At 36.8% G+C, this 27,546-nt stretch overlaps 1 protein-coding gene across 5 annotated transcripts in view; it reads left to right on the forward strand.

Moving 5' to 3' along the window:
• ATP6V1A (ATPase H+ transporting V1 subunit A) overlaps positions 1-26,319 on the forward strand; it is a 65,127-nt gene extending 38,808 nt beyond the window's left edge. For all 5 annotated transcript variants that reach the window (XM_081796580.1, XM_060639972.3, XM_060639971.3 and 2 more), the window contains 9 exons: positions 3,921-4,083; positions 4,620-4,728; positions 9,772-9,894; positions 10,251-10,365; positions 10,912-10,975; positions 12,791-12,994; positions 15,536-15,630; positions 17,458-17,629; positions 20,761-26,319. In XM_081796580.1, the coding sequence (XP_081652706.1) occupies positions 3,921-4,083; positions 4,620-4,728; positions 9,772-9,894; positions 10,251-10,365; positions 10,912-10,975; positions 12,791-12,994; positions 15,536-15,630; positions 17,458-17,629; positions 20,761-20,853 (1,138 nt within the window). In that variant the 3' untranslated portion in view covers positions 20,854-26,319. The remainder of the gene's footprint in view (positions 1-3,920; positions 4,084-4,619; positions 4,729-9,771; positions 9,895-10,250; positions 10,366-10,911; positions 10,976-12,790; positions 12,995-15,535; positions 15,631-17,457; positions 17,630-20,760) is intronic.
• The last annotated feature ends 1,227 nt before the right edge of the window (positions 26,320-27,546 follow it).

Genomic DNA, 27,546 nt, shown 5'->3' on the forward strand with positions numbered 1-27,546 from the left:
ATATGTGGTTATTGTTTCCCTGCCTTATAAATATCTTATGTGCTAATGCTATAATGAATTTTATCTGGAGAAATAATAGTAAATTAGTTAAAAATGTTCATATATTGCCAATGTTTATTATGGAGTGAAATCATTGACACAGTTGCAAAAAGAGCATTACTTCTAACACTTTTTGAAAAAATAAAATTTCCAGAAAATCTGTACCCAAACAATATAGCTGTCTTTATTTAGCTGTCCTGGAATTAGTAGACTGGTGTCACTATAAATATGGTTTCTAAAATCAACTGGGCTCTCTGTGCTGCCCAGGAATCTTTCTTAATTTATAGTCTGCTCTTTGCCATTTTCTTCATGAACTGCTTAAAAACCTCAAACCTCTTGTCTTTAAATCTCAGACTTTACCATACTCTGCTTTACTTTCAACAAAAAGACTTCATCATTTATTTCACAGAAAAGACAGAAGCTGTGATACAGTAACTCCTTCAACTTCTGAATCATGAACCCACATACGTCCCACTTAAACCCTTCAAACCTACCCTCTGAGTTGTTCTCACTATTTCTCACAAGATCTTCGATCCTGTGACTTATTAGTCAGCACCTCCTGTTTCCATATCCTTCAGGAACCAGCTTAAGCTTAATAGTCTGTCACTCTTATGGATACTGGCCAATAGACTATATTTTCTTGTTCCTTTGTTTTCTGTCACACTCACCCGACAAAATCCCAACTGAATCTGTCCAGACACCTCCTGCTCCCAAGTCTACACACAGGCTGCTGAGAAATTCAGTTAATCAGTGCAAGGTGGTATCTCACTGCTGGGTCCCAAATCCTACTGCATTTCTCTCTTTCCCATTCTCCTGCTCTCCTCAGCAGCTGTTTCAGACCTCTGCACCTGCCTCAGGTCCTGGGCTCTACTCTTCTTCATTAGCAACAAATGATCATACTAGAGCCTTCACATGTGAAACTCCTTCCATTAATGTACACTTCCATTCGTCCCCTCTCATTTTTCCTCTTTCTGGAGCTTATCCTACCTCATGTCTCCTCAGGGACCTCCCTCTGTAGGTTATCTTCCCTTTATTTCCCATTTCATGAAAAAATATCTACCTTCTATCCTTTTCTCCTTTCTGTCTTCCACTACTTGTCTCCTCATCTTCACAGCCAGACTCCTTGAAAAAATAAATTAGCCATCTCCACTTTTCCCACTGTAATTCACAGTGCCTGCCCAGCTGGCTTGCCCACAGTTGAAACTACTGTCACTAACATTCTCACTCACTACCATACTGATAATTCAATAAATAAGTTTTAGTATTTCCTTAATTTCTATGACTTTGAATGTTGAATGTTGCTGCTGATTCCTTCCTCCTTGAAATACCCTGTTTTTGTTCTTCCTGTTAGCTTCTATACACAAGTCCTTATTCTCTACTGCAAGTTCCTTCTCCTTTAATTTTGATATTTCTTAGAGTTTTTCCCTTTCTGGGGCCCCTTACCCTATGTGGGTAACTTTGTCCACTCTAATGACTTAAATCTTCCTCTACATATGATGACTTCCAAATCTGTATCTTCCCCCAGATCTTATGTGAGTTCCAGACTCACATTTCACTTCTGATCATGCCTCTCCTTTTGAACATCTAATGGGTACTTCTAAGTCAGTATGTTCATAGCTAAAATCATCATCTTAATCGCCACTCCCTTCCTTGAAACTTGTTCATCTTTTTTTGTTGCCTGTTTCAACGGCTATCATTATCCATCCAGTGAATGCTGAATCTAAAATCTATGATTTCTCTCAAGGATCATTCTTACCTGCTCACATCTAATTATTGAAGAAGTGCTTTTATTCTCTTACCCAGGTATTTTTTATCTGCATCTTTCATCCCTACTCCATGATTTTAATTAAGGATCTTACCCTCGTTCCTGCCATAATCACATTTAATTAGACTTCTCCTTAGTCTTGCCTTCTTTCTAAAGGATTGTCCATATTACATAATGATGCATCTAAAACACATAACTGGTCCTATACTGTTTTGCTTGAAACCCCAAAATGCTTTTTATTGCTCTTAAATCCTCCTGCGGCGCCTGGGTGGCTCAGTCGGTTGAGTGTCCAACTTCTTCATCATTTTGCCATTTTCTTTATCTTCATGATTTCACGGTTCGTGGGTTTGAGCCCCATGTTGGGCTCTGTGATGATGGCTCAGGCCTGGAGCCTGCTTCAGATTCTGTGTCCCCCTCTCTCTCTGTCCCTCCCCCACTCATGCTCTTTCTCTCAAAAATAAATAAATATTAAAAAAATATATACTCCTTAACTCCTTATAAAACCATCTGGTCTGTGATCTGGCTATTGCTTACCTTCCAGTAACATGTCAGCCACTTGACTGCCCAGCTTCCTTATGCATCATCTTCCAGGCATCCTGAAGGACTTTTAGTTCCTCAAGCAGTGCTCCCTTTTGCCCCTGGACCTTTGGATATGCTATTTCCTCTGCTTAGAATGTTATTTCCCTTTGTCTGGCTAATTTCTGTTTCCTTTCAGGTCCTTCCCTTCAGAAGGATTTCCTGACCCTACTCCAATCCAGTGTCAGACTTTGCACCCCTTCCTGTGTTTTCCCCTAGCACCTCGGATGTTCTCTTGATAGCATGTTTCACATTGAATTGCTGAACTTCCAAACTGGGGCACACCCAGCCCTGCCTCCCCATCCAAGTTAAAAGTGATTTGAGAGAGGTATACAAAGCTATAGGATGAATGGATATGCCCTCGTGGTTTATCAGAGTCACTGAAAGGTTTGAAGGAGAGGGACATCTGGGTGGCTCAGTCAGTTGAGCATCCAACTTCATCTCAGATCATGATCTCAGTTTGTGAGTTCAAGCCCCACATCAGGCTCACTGCTGTCAGCCTGTCAGCACAGAGCCCACTTCAGATTCTCTGTCCCCTTCTATCTGCCCCTCTTCCACCTGTGCTGTCCCCCCCAAAATAAATAAGTATTAAAAGAAAAAAAAGGTTTGAAGAAGAAAAAAAATGTTTAATGTGTATTAGTTTAATTTTGAAGAAGTCTGTCATTATTATTAAGGTCATAATGTTTCTGTGAATTTTATAATAAAACAGTATTGCAAAGAAATTTCCCTTAGCATTAAATTTCATTTCTCCTGCCCACACCCTCCTGCTCTACATGCACACTTGGCGTGTGAACACACACACACAGACACATACCACACCATTCACTTTGCCCTGCCCTTAAGGATATTTCACTCTCTCTTGCCACTTCTTAGGGAAAGTTTGAATGTAGCTGCTAAATGGCACTATAACCACCAGCTGACTTTGGTTTACACCGCTGGAATGTGAGCTCTGCGTACAGAAACATGGCTATCTTATTTGCTGGTGTCTCTCCAGCAATTTAAACAGTTTTAGTGCCTAGGAAGTACTTTATGAATAGTTATTCAGTGTATAAAAGGGGATTGGCATAACACCTTAACAAAATTCTTTGTTCATTAACCTTTATAGCAAGATATGATTTTCTTAGGTCTTATTTTTTGCCTCAAGACAACTTAGAAAAGTTGTTTAAATTTTTCTTTTAGCTGTAATTCCTATATTGTGCTTACATGAACTAATTTATATAAACATTCCAAGTATCATTAGTACTATTTTATTTTCATATTCCTTTTCCCCAGGTACTTTATGGCATGTACCCTCCCAATCTAGCTATTAAAGGTGGTAGAGATGGTTAATGACAATAAAAAACATACACTGTTACAGGTACCAGCTGCGGAAGCAATTACTGTATCTGTTTATCTATCTTTGTGTATATATGTAGATACAGATGAAAATATTTCAAAGTGCTTTCCTTTCTTCAACTTGTTTTTCTGTGTCACTTACCTACTTTATTTGTTAGTAGTAATTAGCAAGTGTAGTAATCCACACTTTGTTTTCTCCGCTCAGATGTGTACAGGGAGGAACTACTGCAATCCCGGGGGCTTTCGGCTGTGGAAAGACAGTGATATCGCAGTCTCTATCCAAGTATTCCAATAGTGATGTGATCATCTATGTAGGATGTGGTGAACGAGGAAATGAGATGTCTGAAGTCCTCCGGGACTTCCCAGAGGTCTGTACATACAAAGCTTCAAATATTATTTTAGAGAAAATACCACTAACCAACTTCCTTTGGCAATTAAAAAAGCTTTGTCTTGGACCTAGAGCAATGCTCTGATTTGTCAAGGATCTCTTAAAGAATTTTCTGATTATATGTGTGATTCAATTTGTATATTCCAGGAAAGGAATTTGAATTTTTCAAATACTTTAAAGTTTCTATTTGTGGTCTGATGGTTTTCAGTTATTGGGAGAAAGATAAAATAGACAAAATATTTGTAGATGGGAACTTTATATTGGCTTTATATGATCTACTAGGTTGCTAAAGTAATATTCCTTTTTCCATAAAATAATGGATTTCATTTATGCAGTGGAAATAATGCCTATCTTCTTTCCAGCACAGTGGGGCAGGGAGGAGAGGTTGGAGTGATGAGAACTATTACTTTGGGAAAACTGATTATAAGAGGGATTAAATATGGGTAAGTTGTAAAAGCGGGGACTAAAATGTTCTGTTTGGAAATGGGAGGGTCATAATCGATTGTTTGCTTCTAGCTCACGATGGAAGTCGATGGTAAGGTGGAATCAATTATGAAGAGGACAGCTTTGGTAGCCAATACCTCCAATATGCCTGTTGCTGCTAGAGAAGCTTCTATTTATACTGGTGAGTATATGAATTGAAATAAAAGCAGTGTACATCTGTTCTTAAGTTTAAAGCTAGCACCAAACCTTTTCTTTTTCCAAAGAACTTTCCTTTCATTCTAAAATACTTTGTGTGTACAACCATATTCCTAGCTTTTAAAAAATGCTGCACAAAAATGAATAAATCAATAAATAAAAATAAAAAATGCCTTATGTACATATGAGGATATGTCAGTATATTTCTAGAATTGTCTCAATCTTGTTAATAATCAGAAAACGATGTTATCTTCTACTACCATTTTTTTTTTTCATTACATCTTTTACCATTGTTCTAAACTCCAAATAAATCTGTATGTCTGTAACTTTAATGATGACCTTTGGATTAGTATATTTTGATGGTTGGATATAAAAGATAAGAAAATCAGTGCACTTATGTGTTACCTCCCATATTTGCTCCCACTTCTATCCCCGCTTTTTGGTACTTTTATTTCTACATTTTCAGATTTATGATATTCACATTCTATGTGTAACCATGCATACAATATTCGTATTAGCCTTAAACCTAGAGTAAAACGGAGTCAGTCCCCACAGGCACTCTTTTGGCTATAATTTCTCCATTTATTTTGCGGTTGGCTAAAATCTGACTTTTGAAAGTTTCCTCAAGAAAGTCTCAGGGAAACTACATTCTATGAATTCTTATTTCTTCATAAGTTTGTTTTTTTCTACTGCCTTTAAATTTTCTTTTTTGTTTGTTTTTTTTTAATGTTTATTTTTGAGAGAGAGAGAGAGAGAGAAAGAGTGTGAGCAGGGGAGGGGCAGAGAGAGAGGGAGACACAGAATCTGAAGCAGGCTCCAGACTTCGAGCTGTCAGCACAGAGCCCAGCATGGGACTCGAACTCACAAGCCATGAGTCATGACCTGAGCCTAAGTCAGATGTTTAACTGACTGAGCCACGCAGGCACACCTGTTTTTGTTTTTGTTTTTGTTTTTGTTTTTTTAAGTAATCTCTACCCCCAGCATGGGGCTCAAACTCATGACTCTGAGATCAAGAGTCGCATGCCCTTCCGACTAAGCCAGCCAGGCACCCCAATACTGCCTTTAAATTTTAATAGTAGTTTGGTTGAGTATAAAATATTTTGGATCAATGTTTGTTTCCTTGAGAACTTTTATTGTAGCACTAAATACAAGGGAGGGATCTGAAGCCAACCTGCTTTTTTTTCCTTTTATGGAAGATTTTTTTTTTTCCCCAAAGGAATTTCTCTTTCAATTTAAAGTTTTATAACTTTGGGCACCTGGGTGGCTCAGTCAATTAAGCGTCTGACTTCTGCTTAGGTCATGATCCCACAGATCTTGAGTTCAAGCCCCGCATCAGGCTCTGTACTGACAGCTCAGAGCCTGGAGCCTGCTTTGGATTCTGTGTCTCCCTCTCTCTCTGCCTCTCCCCCAATCATGTACTGTCTCTTTCTGTCTCTCAAAAATAAGTAAACATTAAAAATTAAAAAAAAAAAAGTTTTACAACTTTATTAAGATATATGTCAGTATTGATAGTTTTGATAAATTTTTCTTGAGGCGTAGGAAACGTCAGCTTATGAACTTTTTCAGCTTATGAACATGTCTTTCATTTTGGAAAATTTTCAAGAACTGTTTCCCAAACTTTTCTCTTCTGCTATGGTTATCTTCTTCAAATTAGACATATTGGATCTCCTTTATCTGTTTACCTTATATATCTTATCCTTTCTAATCCTTTTTATTTAGCCTTTTGTTCATTTGCTCACAGGATATTCAGTGGTTATTCTTTGCTGCTAATGAAACGTTCATTTCTGTAATGGCTTTATTTTTTCTTCCAGCTCTTTGTTGAGCTCTGCTGGCTCATGAAACCTCTTTTCTGACCTTACTGTATATTCCTTGAGATTTTATTGTGTGGTAGGACGTGTTATTAACAGTTTCTTTCATTAATTTATCGTGGTCACAGTTTTCACCTATTCCTTGGCAGGTTCTTTGGCCATCATTGTATTTGCTCTTCTGTCCTTTTTCTTCTTGTATTTTTTGTAGTTCCCATACTGATATGTATTGTTACTATTACTCATCTCTGCAGGAGATGGGAAGGGAGACAGGATTGCTTCATGGCAATCTGTGGAGTTTGTTATGGCATGGAGTTGTGTAAGTTACTTTGATCTTCTCCTGCCAACAGAAATCTACTGCCACAAGGTCACTTACAGTGCATTCTTTCTCTTCTACCCTGCCTCACCCACTTTTTCCTCACTGTAAAAGAGTGCCTACCTGCATTTTGTTTGTCCCCATCACCCTGCTTCTGCTTGATGCCATACTGGATCCATGGAACTCCTGCCAGTACCCAGTATCCCTTGTGCAGTGTTCCAAACAAAGGATTCTTGGCTTTGCCCCAGTTTTACAAAAGCATAATCTGAGATGTTCAGCTTCAGTTGAATTCTTGGGGTCTTCCCACATCCTTGTTTGGGTTTTACCTCATTTAGGTGGCTTTCCTCATTATTTTGTTGTGTAGCTAAACATGTCCCCTAGTTTTTGGTAATAGAGTTTGTGTTTTTTATACTTCTTGTTCTCCTTGTTTGGTGATTACTTTTATGAGAAGGGAAAAGAGATATATTCACCTATTATTTTAAGACAAGAAGTCTACCTACTTCTTCTAAATGGCTGCACAGTATCCCTTCTGTATGGGTGTATCATAATCTATTTTACCAGCATCCTTCTGGTAGACACATAAATTATTGACAGGTTTTTTTTGTTTGTTTTTTGTTTTTGTTTTGGGTTTTGTTTTGTTTTGTTTGTTTGTTTGTTTGTTTGTTGCTATCACAAACCTTCATTCACTAAAACATCCTTGTGTATGTTTTTTACAGTTTCTTTTCATGTTTTGTGCATGTGTTTCTTTGTACATTTTTGTAAGGTAAGTTTATAAAAGTAAAATTGCTAAGCATACAACTGTTAATGTGGATCTTAGATATTGATAGCTCTTCAAAAAGGATATGAGTGAACAAGAGTTCTGTTTCCCCACATCTTCACCAGTGCTATGTTTTGTAATGCTTCCTAATGATAATTATCAAACATACAGTGAACGCTGATGTACTCAGCACCTAGATTTTACAATTTACTATCCCTGCTTTATAGATACCTATTCAGTCTGCGCTCTCTCTCCCAAAAATAAAAAGACATTAAAAAAAAAAAAAGGCAGGGAGGCGTCTGGGTGGCTCAGTTGGTTGAGCATCCGACTTCAGCTCTGATCACGATCTCTTGGTTCACTTGTTTGAGCCCTGATTTATAAAAGCTCTTTGAAATTAGTCTTTTATCTGTCATGAGTTGGCCAGTGTTTTCCCAGTTTGTTCATTTTTTTATTTTGTCTGAGGTTTTTTTTTTTTTTTTTTTTTAACTAGTAGGCACTGAAAACTCTTTGAAGTTTACTTATATGTATCTGTTTCTTCCACCAAGTCTCCCTAATACATTATCACAGAGGCTTAAAGTGCAGCTATGTATGCTCATATAAGTGAGGATCTGATCCTATCATCAGATTGAAATATGTGATAACTATTGTTTTTTTAAGCGTTTTTAAATGTTTATTTGTTTATTTTTGAGAAAGTGCAAGCCGGGGAGAGGCAGAAAGAGAGGGAGAGAAAGGATCCCAAGCATGCTCCACGCAGTGCTCAGGGCTCTATCTCATAATGCCTGAGATCATAATCTGAGCCAAAATCAAGAGTTGGTCACTTAAGCAACTGAGTCACCCAGGCACCCCTTTTTTTAAAACTTAATAATGAGAAGCAATATTTTTTTTAAAGACTTTGTTCATGGAATCATTTTTTTAGAAGCCTCAGATATCGATTTCTTATTCTGAAAGTACAATATGATAAATAGTAAAGCGCTGAATTTTCGAGTACTATTTTGTTTTACTTATATAAGACTTTTTCTTTACTGGTAAAATAAAGGAATCAGGGCGTTAGATTTTGAGACTATTATAATTTAGTAAAGGCGTTTATACATATCATTTCATCCAATATATACAAGTAGGTAGAACAAGAGTTATTCCATTTTAACAGATTAGGAAATCACACTGGGAAATGAAGTTAGTTGTGGAGATTAATCAGAGAACAGGAGCTAGAACCCAGGACTTCTTCCTGTCTATTAGCTTCTTCTAAATGGTTTACTCTGAGTGATTTAACAGAACAGAACCTGGTATACACAGGAGAATGATCTGGATAATTAAGATATTACTTGTGTTAACATTTGTTGCATTTGAAAAATAAGCTAATTAGTTGATGGTTTTTGGTATATGTATATGTGATAGACAAAAGCTACAATGGGAATTAATTTCAGACTTAATTGTCTCAACAAAAAATAGAGAAAAAGTCTTTTCCTGGTTTTTAAAATGTACAATATTGGGATACCTGGATGGCTCAGTCAGTTAAGTTTCTGACTTTGGCTCAAATCACGATCTCACGGTTTGTGGGCTCAAGCCCTGCGTCAGGCTCAGAGCCTGGACACAGATTCTGTGTCTCCCTCTATCTGTCCCTCTCCCACTCATGCTCTGTCTCTCTCAAAAATAAATAAACATAAAAAAATTAAATACACAATATTAGAATAGGCTATGGCAACAAATAAACCCAAATTTGTCATTGCTCAGGATAACAGATGTTTTTTTAAGTGGTTAGGGGGACTCTTCTTCATTCTGTCATTCTGGGCTGGGACCCAGGCTGAAAAGTACTCTTCCGTTTTCAACTCCTGACTTTCAGGGCTGCTGGGAGTCCTGTCCATCTCAGTAAGCCAGAAAGAATAAAGAGCATGGAAGGATGTGTGGCATGCCTGATGATGGAACTCATTACTTCGACTTTCATTCTGTTAGCTAGAGGTCAGTTACCTGGTCATATCTAAATACAAAGGAAGCTAGGAAATATAATTTGGCTTTATGCACAAAAGAAGGGGGATTTTGATGAACAGCTAACAGTCTGCCTCATGTACTTATTGCTTTAAAGTTTTCTTAATGATGACAAAGTCAGGATTCTACATTATAGAATTATAACTTGTAATATTCTCCCCAATTTAGGAATTACGCTGTCAGAATATTTCCGTGACATGGGTTATCACGTCAGTATGATGGCTGACTCTACCTCTAGATGGGCGGAGGCCCTTAGAGAAATCTCTGGTCGCTTAGCTGAAATGCCTGCAGGTGAGTCTTTGTATTGCTTATTATATTAAAAGGCTGATAGGATTTTTAGGACTGGCTTAGAACCTCCCTTAAATTTCTTTTCACGGGGCTCCTGGGTGGCTCAGTTGGTTGAGCATCCACCTTCACTCAAGTCGTCATCTCATGGTTCCTGAGTTGGAGCCCTGCGTCGAGCTCTATGCTGACAGCATGGGACCTGGAGCCTGCTTCAGATTCTGTGTCTCACTCTTTGCCCTTCCCCTGTTCGCTCTCTTTCTGTCTCTCTCTCTGTCTCTCTCTTTCAAAAATAAACATTAAAATTTTTTTCTTTTTTTTTTTTTTTTTTTAGTTAAAGAAAAAATTTTCTTTTTGCTTTTCAGATAGTGGATATCCTGCATACCTCGGTGCCCGTCTGGCCTCGTTCTATGAGCGAGCAGGCAGGGTGAAATGTCTTGGAAATCCTGAAAGAGAAGGAAGTGTCAGCATTGTAGGAGCGTAAGCACCTAAACTATTTACTCTTCAAAAGAAGAATAAAAAGTCATATATTTTAAAGAGAAAATACTCAGCTTCCTCCGAGGGTAGTGGTTCTTAACCACTGCAGGGTCACCCGAGGAGCTCTTTACAATGTACACGTTTAGGTTATCTCTGCACTCATTTTTTTATATTCAAGTCACAATATCTTACGAGTAACTTAGAAAATTATAGACATGTTTGTATGGAAAAACAAAGTGAAGATCCATGATCACTACCTAAAGCCATACTTTGTTCTTAGAGTTTTTTCTTCCTTCCTGCTTCATGTATTCGATTAGAGTCACGAAACTGATTATGTCTCTCATATTTTGCACTTGAAGGCATTCAATAGTTACCATTCTTATTTGCAATTTAGTATTGATTTTTATTAATATTTGTATGTAGATTTTCTTTTCAAAGGTTAGTTCTAAAGTTATTTACATTAAAATTAACTTCTAAAAAACTTTTACTTTCATATACCAGCTGTGTTTTCTTAAGCTTTTCTAATGACTTTTTTTCTTTTAAATTTAGGGTTTCTCCACCTGGTGGTGATTTTTCTGATCCAGTTACATCCGCTACTCTTGGTATTGTTCAGGTATACCTTTTCCTAGCATAGTCAACTTCTGAGCTTTCCCCCCCTTACCCTAATGTTACCTAATCATCGTGAAGTATTAAATTTACTCATTAAAAAGTAGGCAGTAGGAAGGTTTGTTTTAGGAACATTCTTGTCACTGAGAGTTTTTATTCTGTCCATTCTTTCTTAGCTCTTTGCTGAAGATTTATGAAATTTAATTTTTGTAAGTGGAAAATATATCTGGAATAGCAAAGTTTTATTAGTGTTAGAATAATACTACCCTTTAAATGAGAGTAACCCTGGTTGTAGAAACAAATAGGCCTAAAAATGCATAATGACAAAAACCCAGTAGAAGTTTCTTTTTCCTCATAGTATGGTCTAAAGCAGATGATCCTATCAGAGGGCAGCTCTTTTCCATATACTAATAATTCACAGACCAGAGGTCCTTCCAGCTTGGGCTCCACCATCATAACCATCTGCATCTTGCTGCCACAAGGGGAAACTGTGGAGAAGGCACACCCACTGTGTGAACTTTGGGCTCCAGTGCAATCCCCCACTCATTCTGTTAGCCACACCCAGATGAAAGCAAAGCTGGAAAGTGTAGTTTCTGCCTACGCAGCTGCCTCCCAGTGACAAGGCATGAATAGTAGTGGATAGCTAGCCAACTTGGCCATTAAGAGAAGCCTAAGTGAAAGATGTATACAAATCAGGACTATAGTAAAGAAAATAAATGTTGATATATTCATAAGTATTATTCATGTGAGAAAAAGAATATTTGCTTACATTTCTGTCAGTGTCTGATAAAAAGAAATGTCAGGCTAAATGTACAGCTCTCAAGGTGTTTAACCTTTGCTAACATTTTGAGTTTAAATTGCCGGGAAAGGAGGAGTAAAGTTAAGAAGGTATAAAATATAGGGGGTTCCTGGGCGGCTTAGTTAAGCATCCAACTTTGGCTCAGGTCATGATCTCACACCTTTTTTGTGTGTTTGAGCGTTGCATCAGGCTCTGTGCTGGCAGCTCAGAGCCTGGAGCTGCTTCAGGTTCTGTGTCTTCCTCTCTGTCTCTGCCCCACCCCGGCTCTAACTCTGTGTCTCTCAAAAGTACATAAACATTAAAAAACAAAACAAAATGGGGTGCCTGGGTGGCTCAGTTGGTTAAGCAGCCTACTTCGGCTCAGGTCACGATCTCACGGTTGGTGAATTTGAGCCCCATATCAGGCTCTGTGCTGACAGCTCAGCACCTGGAGCTGCTTCAGATTCTGTCTCCCTGTCTCTCTCTGCCCCTCCCCCACTCGGGCAGTCTCTTTCTCTCTCAAAAATAAATAAACATCAAAAAATTGTAAAAAAAAAAGTAGTAGAAAACTTTAAAAAATGACTAAAAGATACATGAACATTTGGCCTTTGAAAAATGATTGGTAGACTTATTGAGTTGACCCTTCATGATAGGGAATCCAAGTTAATCAGAATGTTTCCAGGTTTTTAATCAAAGGGAAGAATCTGTTCTTTCTCTATAGACATTTTCTGGTTCCTCTGTTTATATTGTACCATAATAAATCTTCAAAGGAGTCAATTTTTTTTTTACTATCAGATTTGCCATACTATTGAGGAAATTCAGATACAATTTGAATTTGACTATAATTCTCCTGAAACTAAAAGAAATATATTTTTTAATTCTAAGTTTTATTCTATTTCAGTTACACATGGTATATACTAAAAAGATAATTTGACCAAAAAATTACAAAATTGCATATTTAGAACAAACAAATATACTTCAAGGCTTTATTTACTTATTTAAGAAAAATCATTGAATTTGTTTTTGGTTTTTTTTTTACATCAGGTGTTTTGGGGCTTAGATAAGAAACTAGCTCAACGTAAGCATTTCCCCTCTGTCAACTGGCTAATCAGCTATAGCAAGTACATGCGTGCGTTGGACGAGTACTATGACAAACACTTCACAGAATTTGTTCCTCTGAGGACCAAAGCTAAGGAGATTCTGCAGGAAGAAGAAGACCTGGCAGAAATTGTACAACTTGTCGGAAAGGTAAGTGGTTAAGCCCCATGGAGAACAGATCCAGGAGTTATACTGGTGTGTTTTAAGGACAGAGAGAACCTTGGATTCTTGCCTAGCAAAATGAGTCCTTATTAAATGTTTTTTAAAATAATGGAATTTTAGCTTAGCCTTTATCCAGTAGATATTTGAGGGTCCTATTTATGTTATGGAAGGTAGAAAGATGATTATTGTTTTGATTATCTACTATTGAATAACAAACCACTCCAATACTTTTGAGTGTTTGAACAGTGTTTTACTGCTCGTAGTTTCGGGGCTGATTGACTGTTGGACTTTCTTGCTTGGGTCCCTCATACAGTTGCAGTCATATGGTGGCTGAGGCTGGAGTCATCTGAAAGTTTCTTCCCTCGCAGGTTTAGTGCCTGGGCTGGGATGGCTAGAATGGCTATGGGTTAGCTGGACATTTCTCCGTCCATGTAGTGTCTCCACATGGCAGTTTAGGGCTGTCAGACAGAGTATATAAAAAGAAAAAAAGTGGAAACCAACAGCCTCGTAAGCTGGGGCCCCCAAACTAGTATATCTATCACTTCTGTTTTATGTTCTGGTCAAAGCAGGCACAGAGCTTTCCTAGGTTAAAGAAGAGGGGCTTGCACTTCAAAATGGTCAACCAGAAGGAGAAACTAAATTGTTAGAGCCTTTATATTCTTTTTGACCTCTATAGTGCTTTGCATGGTCCTGGTTATATTGTAGATGAGAAAGAAACACTGGATTTACTTTTATTTCTTGAAATAGAACATACCCATCACCAACCAAATTAGAAGTGCCGTGCTTTGGATCAATTTTATTTTTGCAGGAGCACCAAGGCTAGGAATCAGAAGGATTGGATGCTAGTTTTTTGTTTTTTTTTTATAGCTGTGTGACCTTAAACACGTGACTTGTATTCTTGTGTCTGTGTCTTGATGTTTCAAAGGAGGATGGTATAATTAAATTTAGCCAGATTAAATTCCAGAGTTGAATGACTTCTCAGATGGTATGCAGTGCTAGTCAGGATGTCTGTTTCTCTATCTGGCTCTGTTCTTTTTATTATATGTTATAAAGTCACCTCCTAATTTCTTTTCCACAACCGATAGTATTATTAGCTAACTAACACATATTAAATACTCATTTTTTATAAATGAGTACTATGGCCCTGGTTAAGAGGAAGTAGAAACAGAAGACCTCCAGAACCAAAGACAATATAAGAAAAGAAAATCACAGGGGCATTTTGTTTGTGAATATAGATATCAAATTCCTAAATTAAATATTACTGTTTACTAGATTCTGTAAGGTATTAAAAGAATAAAATAACACAAGTAAAGTTTATCTCAGGAATGCAAATATGATTCAACACAAAATCTGTTATTGTAACTCACCAATGTAATTAATGTAATGAAAAAGGGATATCTCAACCAATGCGGAAAAAGCATTTGAAGTTCATTACTTATTTATAGTTTTTAAAAATCTCTTAGTAAGCAAGGAATAGAGGGGAATTTCCTTAATTTGTTAAAGGTAATAGACTAAAACCCAGGGTAAATATTTTACTTAAAGGAAAAATTTCTGATGCATTCTGTTTAAATATCAGGATTAAAACAAGAATACTTACTATCACTGCTAATGCTCAAATACCAGAAGACCTAATCAATGATGTAAGAAAAGAGAAAACTTGTAAAGAAAGAAATTAAAATATCATTATATAATAAGAAAAATAACAATTAATAGAGAAACGATTAGAACTAATAGAAGTTTGGTGAGGGTTTCAAGATAAACAAAAAATCAAGAAAATGTTTCTGTATTAGCAATAGCAGTTAGAAAATAAAACTAAAAATAAGGTGTCGACAATAGTAACAAAAATGAGAATGTAGGAACTAATCAAAAATAACATTATTCTGTGGAAAACATTTTAAAACTAATAAATGAAACAAAATCTGAAGACATAGACAGTCCAAGCTCTTAGATAGACTTATTAGGTAGATACCACTTTAATCTATAAATTTGATGTGATGCCAGTCAAATTCCTGGTTACATCTTCTGTACAAATTAGTAACCATTCAAAAATTCATTTGCTATCACAAATACTATTCTTTAAAAAAGAATAATAAAAAGGGAGATTTTACTCTATTGGATATGTCACAAAAATACAAATATTGTATGATTTCGTCTAAAGCAGTCACATTCATAGAAACAGAAAGTAGAATGGTGGTTACCAGGGTCTGAGAGAGGGGGAGAAGGAGAGTTGCTATTTAATGGATGTAGAGTTTCAGATTTGCAAGATGACCAGTTGTGGTTATCTGTTTCACAACAATGTGAATATACTTAACATTACTGAACTACACTTAAAACTGGTTAAGATGGAAATTTTTATCTTGAATGGTTTTTACCACAATAAAAAAAAATTAACAAGCAGTTATAAAGTGAATTTATTAATGATAGGTGATTGTGTATTGATTATACAGTTTTTGTTTGCTTAATTGCTTATAATCACTGATCCCACATTATGGAAGTAAATTTTTAAAAATATATTTTTTTCTCTTTTAGGCTTCTCTAGCAGAAACAGATAAAATCACTCTGGAAGTAGCAAAACTTATCAAAGATGATTTCTTACAACAAAATGGGTATACTCCTTATGACAGGTAACCTATCCTGATTATTTTCTTTTTTTATTTGAGGATTTTCTGTTGGATTTTGAAGAAAGAGCTGCCTTCACATTAGAATTCTTTTTTTTTTTTTTTCTTCTTCAAATGCAGACGCAACTCTGACTCAATTTATGTTCTTTGGATTGTTATAACAAACATCTAACGATCAAATATGTCCCCTTGTCTTGATTTTGCTTATTTGTGCAGTTATGACAGTATTTTCACTCATTGCCCAGCCATCTTTAAGTAGATTAGATTATGGCATAGTGTGCAGAATGAGGGGATCATTGCCTCCTTCAGAAGCTTTTCTCAATGCCTCTTACAACTGCCCATGCCTCTTCTACTCTTTTCCTAAATAAGTATGTCCTACTTTCGTGCTTCATTTCCCAGTAGACTTAGTCTCTTTCTTTCTGCCAGTCTCTGTCAGATGTCCCATTTGTCTCTGCATCTACTGTGGCTTATTTAAAGTCTCCATTTCTTTTAATTTTTTTTAAATTTTTTAATGTTTGTTTATTTTTGAGAGAGAGAGAGAGAGAGAGACAGAGTGTGAGCAGAAAGAGAGGGAGACACAGAATCCGAAGCAGGCTCCAGGCTCTGAGCTGTCAGCACAGAGCCCGACACGGGTCTCATACGAACTGTGAGATGATGACCTGAGCCAAAGTCAGACTCTTAACCGACTGAGCCACCCAGGTGCCCAAGTCCCCATTTCTTTTAAACTTTGATAATATTGAGCCCTTTCATCATAGGCTAGCTTTTCTCAATCAGATCATAGTTGGACTGAAGAAGGAACTGAACAAATAGGAGGATTATGAGAATGTAGGAGAAGCAGAAAATATGATAACATAAATCTCAAAAATCTGTATCAGGAAGTTAAGTTCTGGCCACCCATACAAAAATAACTCAACCAGGGGAAAATTCTTTGGAAAGCATAATACAGAATGTTCATGAAATTGTGCATACAAGTGTGTTTAAATGTGTCAGGAAGTTGATAAGAATGCATGTGATCCAAGTTGAGTATTAATGTGTGTGTCCTCATTATTAAAAGGTATGGGTAAGTGAAAATGAACACATTAATGGGGGAAGGGGCTACTGTTCATTTTAGGAAATTACAGTTTTCTGTTTTCCTATTATTCATTAAACCTTCACCCCACTATCACAAGGGAGTCTTTGCAACACAGTTATTTTACCATTTGGGTTACTCCTTTAACTGCACTGTACGAAAACAGACCCTCAGAGATTAGATTATAGCAGTACTCAGTCATTAGATTATAGCAGTACTGTTTAATTGTCCTTCCTCTTTAGTTATTTTCTTTTTTTTTTTTTTTAATTTTTTTTTTAACATTCATTTATTATTGAGAGACAGAGAGAGACAGAGCATGAGCATGGGAGGGGCAGAGAAAGGAGACACAGAATCTGAAGCAGGTTCCAGGCTCCAAGCTGCCAGCACAGAGCCCGACACGGGGCTTAAACTCACAAACCGCGAGATCATGACCTGAGCTGAAGTCGGACACTCAACCGACTGAGCCACCCAGGCGCCCCATCTTTAGTTATTTTAATAGATAAAAAAAGAACATCACCTTAAGATAAATAAATGAATATATATCTCCATCTATGCATTCACTCCATATCCCATCTCTACCCAAAAACTCTGGATACATAGTTGTTAGTGTTTACCACTTTTTTTTTCGTTCCTTATTATCTGATAAATGTAAGTAGTCTGCATATTTAAATAAAGAAGCTAATGCTCTGGTATTTTGTAGATGAAATATGAGCCTGCTTTGGATTTTATTTTGTTAATTATTTTGACTTTCATTTTTACCCTAGGTTCTGCCCATTCTACAAGACAGTAGGGATGCTGTCCAACATGATTGCGTTTTATGATATGGCCCGTAGAGCTGTTGAAACCACTGCACAGAGTGACAATAAAATCACATGGTCCATTATCCGTGAGCACATGGGGGAGATCCTCTATAAACTTTCCTCCATGAAATTCAAGGTATATTTTGTTTCTACTTAACTTTTTTAGTAGGAAATGTTTCTTTTGAATTATTTAACTATTTACAAACAATCTATTTCTCCACAGACCTGATGTGTGAAACTTGGGTTTATCATTTTCATACATGCTCAGGACCAGAACAGACCTTAAAGTTATGTTCAAATAAGAATTCTAGTGATAAAAGTTATAGTATGTCATGTCTAAAATAAATGCTGACACGTTTTCCCTTTTGTCTTAACTGCCGGGCAATTTAGAGCTAAAATCATAGCTGGGCAGCAATTACTTAACCTCAAGTACCTATTACCAATTTACCCCCATGCTCACCTGAAATGACTTCTGCTGTTTACTTCTAAGTATCCTGTTACGCATCATTTCTAACTTTGAGGTGAATTCTTTTTTTTTTTAATTACTCTAGCCATAAATAGATAATTAAATGAGATTATCAGTAGAAATCCAAATGTGTATGATTGTTTTTAAAATATTTGATCAGTTGGGTTGTATTTAATTATTTCTAAATTAAGACATCCAAGTATATTTACTAATCACCTTTAGAGAAATTGAGAACGATTCTGTGAAAGTGTGTTATATATATAGTGTTTGTTTACACTATAGGTTGAAAGTAAATCTGTAAAAATAGTCACTGTAACAAGAATTTTAAAATATTCACACTCTATGAGTCCTGTCGCTTCAATTCAAAACATATGACCCAATAACCAGATTTCTTTTTAAATGAAGTACAGTTGACATACAATAATCAGAAAAAAAACATTTTTTTAAACAAATTTTTTAATGTTTGTTTATTTTGGGGAGAACAAAAGCAGGGGAGGGCACAGAGAGGGGACAGAGGATCTGAAGCAGGCTCCACACCGACAGCAGTGAGCCTGATGTGGGGCTCAAACTCATAAACCACGAGATCATGACCTAAGTAAGCCAAGTCAGACATTCAACTGACTGAGCCATCCAGGTGCCTTCCAAAAGAGGGGAGCACACAAGCCGGGGAGGGGCAGAGAAAGAGGGAGAAGGAGAATCCCAACCAGGCTCCTCACTGATAGCACAGAGCCCAACAGAGCTCTGTCTCACAAACTATGAGATCATGACCTGAGCCAAAATCAAAAGCCAGACACTTAACTGACTGAGCCACCCAGGTGCACCTAATCAGAGACTTTTGATATGAATGTATGTAAAAGGTTTTTTTTTTTAATGTTCATTTATTTTAGAGACCGAGCAGAAGCGGGGGAGGGGCAGAGAGAACTGGAGACAGAATCTGAAGCAGGCTGCAGGCTCTGAGCTGTCAGTACAGAGCCCAATGCAGGGCTCGAACCCACGAACCATGAGATCATGACCTGAGCCGAAGTCGGACACTTAACCGACTGAGCCACCCAGGCACCCCAAAGATTGTTTATTAAACTTCTTAAATGTCATTCAAGGGTAAACAGGATCAACAGTACATTATAGTGTGTACATTATAGCAAGAGTATTATGAAGACATCAATATCATTTTTTCAAAGAATATCCAAAGATCTGAGCAAATGTTTATGGTATAATGAGTGAAAAAAATCAGGTTGCAAAAAAATTCCATATGTAATTTGATCCAAATTTTATTTTTAAAGATTAAACATTCATATGGATAAAGAAAATGTGATACACAGACACATTCACACATGTACAGTGGAATGTTAACCATAAAAAGGTGAAATCTTGCCAATTGTAACCTGGATGGATTGAGACAGTATAATGCTAAGTGAAGTAAGTCATTTAGAGGAAGGCAAATACCATATGATTTCACTCATATGTGGAATTTAAGAAACACAGCAAACAAACAAAGGAAAAAAGAGGCAAACCAAAAAACAGACTCCTGTGGAGAATAGGCTGGTGGTTGTCAGAGGAGAGATGGGTTGGGGGAATGGGTGAAAGGAAGGTGAAGGGAATTAAGAACACACTGCTACTATGATAAGCACTGAGTAATGTATAGAAGTGTTGAATCACTATAATTGTATATTTAAAACTTATATAACACTGTATATTAGTTATACTTTAAATAAATAAATGAGATTATACATTCATAGGAAGAGGATAAAAAATATATGTGATAAGGGGCACCTGGGTGGCTCAGTTTGTTGAGCGGCTGACTCTTCGTCTTGGCTCAGGTTATGATCTCACAGTTCGTGGGTTCAATCCCCACGTCAGGCTCCACGCTGGCAACATGGAGCCTGCTTGGGATTATACCTCTCTCTCTGCCCTTCCCCTGCTTGCTCATGCTCTCTCTGTCTCTCCCAAAATAAATAGGTGAACTTTAAAAAAAAATGTGTATATATATATATATATATATATATATATATATATGCAAGGATAAATAATATAGTGATGATTTCTGATCATGTGATTCAAGGTGATATCTTTTTTTCTATTTACATGGACATTGTATCAAATTAATACCTCCGTAATTTTTTATGTCATTAAATATTCTTCTGTAACATTATTTTGTGGCTGGAGAATAATATTTGCCTATTGTTAGGTATATAGGAAATTTCCAGTTGTTGGTATGGACAGCTTTGTTTATGTAGTTGGTTTTGTGTATTTTCCTGTTATAGCTTCCCAGAAGTGAAATGATTGAGTCAGGGCTTAAATATTTTAAAGCCTCTTTTATACATACTGCTCAATTAAGTTGTTTTCCATAAGGATTTAAAATACACATTTTAAGATTATTTTAGAAATTTTACTTCCTTTGTTCCAATGTGATACTATGAGACCTTGAACAGTAAATTATGTTTTGACTAAATTAATTCCAACTATCTTGTACATGCTAGAGAATGAATGTAATGTGTGATACTGCATAATTTTCCCATATTTTGCATATTGTTGAGGATAAATCGTCTATTGGTCGTTGAATACAGTTAGCAGGCAAAATACAAAATTAAAATTTTGTCTTCTTTCTGTTAGGTTGGAGTATTACTCCATTTATACATTTCTCTTCTTATAGGAAAATAAGGATAATTTTGACCCCTGCCTGTGTTTTAGCAGTGTACCTCACTTAACCTAATACTCAAAATATATTAAACATACGTAACTTACTACTTGTTCTGAAAATTCTTTTCCAAAGGTAAATTGAATTCTGTAATGTCTTTTTTCAGGATCCGGTAAAAGACGGTGAAGCAAAGATCAAGGCTGACTACGCACAACTTCTTGAAGACATGCAGAACGCATTCCGTAGCCTCGAAGATTAGAACTGTGATTTCTTTCCTTCTTTTCCTCAGCAGTCTCTCCTCTGTGTATAGTTTCCTAAATTTCTCATCTCCAAACCCTTTGCTTCTTTGTTGTGCAGCTTTGAGACTAGTGCCTATGTGTGTTATCGCTTGTTCCCCTGTTTATCTGGTGGGTCTTCTATGAAACAAACATTCCTTTGTTCCAGTGTTTGAAGGGCCTCCCTGATCCTTTCTCCGAATGGTGAATGTAGTAAATATGATATATAATGGCTACACTACTGTAAACTCATATGTAGGGTGACATGCCTCCTTGTCCTAGGTTTGCCCTTGCCTCATCACCATTAAATTGTAAATGGGACTATTGCATGTACTCTCTTTGCAATAGATCTGGAGCGGAAGGCCAGATTTCTACACGTTTTGACAGGTACTCTGTGAAATGACTCAATATCTATGTGGTAAGGTTATTTGCAGCTTAGCATTTTGCTGAGTAGCTGCTTTGCAGGATATAATTGCTTTTTTAAAACCATGAATGATTAATGTTCCAATTATGCATTGCCTCCCCCAGTATAAATCAGGAATGTTTATAGGAAACTGTTGGGAACTCTACTGTTTTTAAAACAGGCATTTGTGGGACTCAGCACAGTATATGAATCAGTACCCTCTAAAAAAGTGGAAAAGGAGCCAGGTGGTCAAACTTAAACATCATCTTGTTAAAGCATATTTTATTTCAGTATGAAAAATGCAGTATCAAGGACTACCCTACTACATTACTAGGAAAGTCTTTTTAAAATCACATTTAAAACAATCACGGGGAACTTGATCCACTTCGTGCCCTTTTTCTTTTCCTCAAACATCTTAGAAGCCGAAGCTTCTAAGAATCATGTGGCAGTGTGATGGGCAGTAAAATGCCACAGAGAAGATATTCAGTAGTGGTTAAGGCTGTTTGCACCATTAAGGACCAGCTGGACTGTAGTGATTCTTGGGGCCAGAGTGGCATTACATTTTTGCAAGATAATGATGTGTGTCATGTGTTTGCATGTTTGTTTGCTCAGTGAACTTTTGAACAACCAGTTTGCCAGCTTACTGGCTCAAAAGACTTTTCAGAATATCTGTAACAATAGCATAGCAGTTTTCATCCGGTTTAATAAGGATGAAATTAATTCTTTTATCTGCTAATAACAGAATCTGGGTCATGTGAAAAAAAGATAATTTCATCCTGTCTTTTAAGTATATGTTTTAAAGTAATAATTTCTGTCTTTGTGTAAGGCACACTGCAGAACAGCTCTGAGAGCAACAGTTTCTCATTAATTCTTTCTGACCAATAGTGCTGGCACCATTGCTTCCTCTTTAGGAAGAGGAAAGGGCATGTGAACATGCCTAACAACCTCAAATACCCAAATGTAATAGCATAAATAAAGTATTTATTTTATGCCTCAGTATATTATTATTTAAATTTTTAGGTCATGTATTTCTTTTCGTCCGTCAAGGAAAGTAGAGAATTCAGCAGTGGTTTGTTTCAGTCTTGCAAACTGCATGTTTTTACAGTGGCTTGCTGTTCAGGATAGATATTCTTCCATATGTAGGTTTGTTTTTTTTTTAACTTTTCCAAATATTGGAAAATATAAAAATTATGCAATGATTCGTTGAGATGTGGACTTAATGGTGCTGCTTAATCAGTTTGCTTCCAATGTGGCCTCCTACCCAGAGGCCCGAAGACCAGTGGAATTGAAAAGGATTTCAAAAATGTTCTATTCCTACCTTAAATCTACCAGCAAACCAGGATTATGATAGTAATGAGTGATATGATGAAGAGAGTTTGACCAAGTTTGTTTTTTGTCATTCTGAGTTTGCAATGTAATTCTTACTCCCTTCGAAGAATGCCGATATATGGGTGTGAAGATGCTAGAGACAGAAGATGCTCTGATACTCATTGTAAGTGTCCCTTCATCTGTATGTTGTAGAACTTCAAATTGGTCACTGATCGTATTTCTTTAGTAAGAATGTGTTAAAATTACAACAATCTTTTAAAAAGATGATGCAGTTCTATATTTATTGTGCTATGCCTGGTCCTAAGTGGAGCCAGTTAAACAAGTTTCATATGTATTTTTCCAGTGTTAAATCTCACACATTGTACCCTTTGGAAATTTCCTTCCATCCTGAAGAACGAATAGAAGAGGCCATATATATTGCCTCCTTATCCTTGAGATTTCACTATCTTTATGTTAAAAGTTGTGTATAATTGTTAAAATCTATGAAAGAATAAAAAGTGGATTTAAATTAACATTTTTTCGTGTGTGTGTGCATGTGGCAGGATCTGCTAAAAAACATACCACCTTGTATTTTTTTTTTATTGTTCTCAGTGTGAACTTTTAAATTTTTTGTTTCTCCCTTTCTTTATAGATTGTTCCTTAAGATCATGAGATTGAGTTGGGACTCTCACTATAGACTATATAAAGCTCACTATAAAAAGCCCTATAATCATAACCTGTATGATTTGGAAATGTAGTACACAGAATCGCATGCCATTCTGAATATTACTTTAAGTTGAAAAAGTGAATCGTTTCTAAAAATGCACTTACAAATTAAAGGAGATCAACTGTACTCATTTCTATTTTTGACAAATGACTAAAACCTTGTTATTCATTCATAGATTTTTCAAGCTAAATCAGTTAAGATCCAATGTAACAGCATGTTACTGGGACATATTTTATGTCTTTATTTTTTTTTAACTTTTGTAATATGTTTGTTTGTATTTGACAGAGACAGAACGTGAGTGGGGGAGGGGCAGAGAGTGAGAGGGACACAAAATCCAAAGCAGGCTTCAGGCTTTGAGCTATCAGCACAGAGCCCAATGCAGGGCTCAACCCACGAGCTGTGAGATCATGACCTGAGCTGAAGTTGAATGCTTAACCCACTGAGCCACCCAGGCACTCCTATTTTATTTCTTTAAATGTATTTTTAACAACTTCCAAGGGAGTAAAGAAACAGTGTGAAATGAACAACTCTGTATTACTACCAAGTGTCAAGTTTATCTAGAGAAATACTTAAAAATCCATAGGAAAGCATATTCATTATAGAATGTTTGGATAATTTATAGTCCACTTGGTAATATCCCAGTATCTTTGGGTTATTCTTTTAATATATTGCTACAATATAAGAGCACAAAGAAGGAAAGCAACTTTCCCAAATGAGCTGTTATAAAATGCCACTGAAGTTGTTTTAAGGCCCTCCGTTTCGTTTGTGTTGCCCCAGAAGTTGACTCTGAGACAAGTGCTTGAGTGCAGGGAGTTTTATTTGGGATGTGAGCTCAGGACACACCAGTAGGCGAGGAGAGAATTCAGACAAAATTGAAAGAAGCCAGTAAAAATTCATTATCAAGCAAGTCAACACTTCAGAATATTAAGCATAATGCTGCTGGGGAATTCTGGGAACAACCGAAGTATATGCACCTCAGGTATCCCACCTGTGGTACAAAAGAACTGGGGGACTTTCATCAGTCATTGACTGATAGCCAGCTCCTGTCAGTCATCCAGTGAAGGCTGTTCCCACAAAGATTGGGAGAGTCAATGCCCAGCACTTGCATGTAGGTAGATCAGGCACTGGTGGCCACAGAAACCACTGCAAAGAGATTGGGTGCAGGTAGTTAGGGGAGGTTGGGCTGGGTGTGCACCAAAATGGTAGTCATGGCCAAGGAGATTTAGATGGGCACTGCTAGCAACTGCTTCAGGCTTCTTAAGAACCCAGGGTGAAAAAGATCATTCAATAAGTCACTGAAAAGCCATTGTTCTGCAAAATAAGGAAGCACCCAATAAAAGGATCTAGACACACTTTGAATCCAGTCAGCCTGATTCCAGAGAGCATACTCTTAATCACCACACTACATTCTGCCTCTGTATTTGAAGAGTTTTTTTTAAAGTGAAAATAGTATACACACCAAGTATGGTTATAAATAGATGTGGGGTTTAAAGCAGCTTCTTGCATTAATGAGGATGTTGGTCATTTATTCCAACCCTCTCATTAACACAAAAGAGGAAATTGAAGTCCAGAGAGGTTAACTGATTTGCCCAATGTCACACTGCTACTTAATAAAATTCAGGCCTCCTGATTTTTAGTGTCTATACTAAATCATACTGTATATATTTTTCCTTATGTATGTATGTTTCATTCAGAACCAGGAAGTTGGTATGAATAAATGTGAGCCATAAAGACAGATAAACCAGAAGAAAAGTAGGGAGAAATGACTGGCCGAACAAGGTGGTCATAGACAGTGTGGTGACTCACTTATTTAAAAAGGAAAATGTGACTGAGAAACTGTTAGAGTTTGAGCCAGAGTTTAGAGAGGTGAGTCTAGAAATAGATAACCATTTTAATCAAAATTGTAAGAAGTCATCGAAGTGTGGAGGAACAAGAATAAACAATGACATATTTTCCAAAGGGCTTGTATCCAGAATACATAAAGAGCTACAAATCAAAAAAAAAAAAAAAAAAAAAAAGTGACAGATCTTAATAGATAAATGGATAAAAGACTTGAACAAGCTCCTCACTTAATGGCGCATTGATACATGAAAAAGATGCTTAGCTTCTCGTCACCAGAGAAATGTCAATTAAAATTACAATGTGATACCATTTCATACCCACCCAAAGGACTAAAATGGAAAGAACAGAGAATACAAGTGTTGGTGAGTTTGAGGAACAACCAGAACTGCCACACGTGGGAACATAAATCTGTGTGTTCGTTTTGGTATCTGCAAAGTTGAATTAGGAATGCCTAATAACGTAGGCATCCCATTCATAGGTCTGTATGCAACGGAAATGATTACGTGTATGTTCACCAAAAGACACGTACCAAAATGTTCATAGCAGCACTATTTGTAAAAGCCCCAAAGCTTGGAAGAATGGATAAGCAAATTGCATGTTCACACAATGAAATACTCTATAGAAACCAGAGTTAATGCAACAAGGTGCATGAATCTCAAAAATACAATGTTTAGTTAAGGAAACCAAACAATATATACTATATGATCCCATTTATATCGAATTCAAAAACATAAAACTAGTACATGGTGTTTGAAGTCAGGATAGCAGTCACACATGGTAAGGAAGGGGATGTTACAACAGGAGGCTAGGATGTGGGGGAATTCTGGGGTGTTGAATACGCTCTGATTTTTGTGGGTCCGGATTACATGGGGTGTTCATTTTGTAAAAATTCACACACAGGATTTACGCACTTTTCTGTATATATGTCATATGTAATAGGTGACCAAAAGAAAAAAGCTTACACTGAAGGATTTCTATTTATTTAAAGTAGTTTTGCACTAAGATAATATGGTGGGTTTAAATGCTTTGGGGTGACTGCCGGTTAAGTGTCTGACTTCGGCTCAGGTCATGATCTCCCGGTTCCTGCTTCAGGCTCTCTGCTGTCAGCACAGAGCCTGCTTCAGATTCTTCCTCTCTCTGCCCCTCCCCCACAAGCACTCTCTGTCTCTCTTACATAAATAAACTTAAAATAATAATAATAAAATTCTTTTAAATTCTACCTAATAATAAAATCATGTTTTTGTTTGTTTAATTTTCAAACTTGCACTTTTGTAGAAGTGGTGATAGATTTCAATCTTTCAATTCAGGAACTTTCCATTCTCTTTGCAACTAGTAACTTAATTTGTCACACAGGTGACCAGGAATTGGGGAACAGTCTGTAATCAAAACAGTGAAGCTAATGAAGCACACCATCATAAAATACAATAGCCACTCACAAACAAGCATGTACCCGGGTGCCTGGGTGACTCAGTCAGTTGAGCGTCCAACTTTGGCTCAGGTCACGATCTCACAGTTCACAAGTTCAAGCCCCGCATCAGGCCCTGTGCTGATAGCTGAGCCTGGAGCCTGCTTCAGATTCTGTGTCTCCCTCTCTCTCTCTGCCCCTCCCCCACGCGTTCTCTCTCTCTCTCTCTCTCTCTCTCTCTCTCTCAAAATAAATAAAAAAATTTTTGAATTAAAAAAAAATGAAACAAGTATGTGTTCAGACATTCCTGAATACATATCATGGTCCTCAAAGCAGCAATGGATGACTATTTTAAAAGGTTTTGATGTTTTAAGTAAGCACATGTGTCTTAATTAGCTATTTCTAAAACTCTGAAGAAATCTATGGGGCTGTACTTATGACAGAGATTTCCAGGCCCACCCCAAATGAACAGAGTTGAAATCTATTCTAGGGAAAGGATATAGGAATCAATTTAACAAACGTCCCAGGTAATTCTTACCATGGGCAATTTCTGTGGAACAAGTATTTTTATTCATGCTTAGATATGAAAAGTAACAAAGGAGGCTTAAATAAGTATTCTCCCAATGTTAACTAGGTTTACCACAGTCTCAGTGTTACAAAATCTTGTTGAACTCTTTATCCTATGAACCATCCCTTGTTACTGACCTTAATTTAAACACTGCTCTGCTGATTTCCATGTATTCTGACTGATTTAGATTCAGAATAGTCTGACAGTAGGACAGAATGTTCCTAAATCATGACATTTCAACAGCCGCAATTGTTATACGTACAGATTTCAAGCAGGATTGTTATAGTAGTTGTGGGTATTTACTGAATGCATCAGCTGTTTCTCTCCTGTGCATTTGTTTACATGCAGGAAAATTCAAAAGGGAATCAAAATTCTGTGACATATTAGAATTTTGCCGCACACAGGCTTAGTTTGTGAATATAAT

The sequence above is a fragment of the Panthera onca genome, chromosome C2 (genome assembly GCF_046562875.1).
Source record: "Panthera onca isolate mPanOnc1 chromosome C2, mPanOnc1 haplotype 2, whole genome shotgun sequence".
NCBI lineage: Eukaryota > Metazoa > Chordata > Mammalia > Carnivora > Felidae > Panthera > Panthera onca.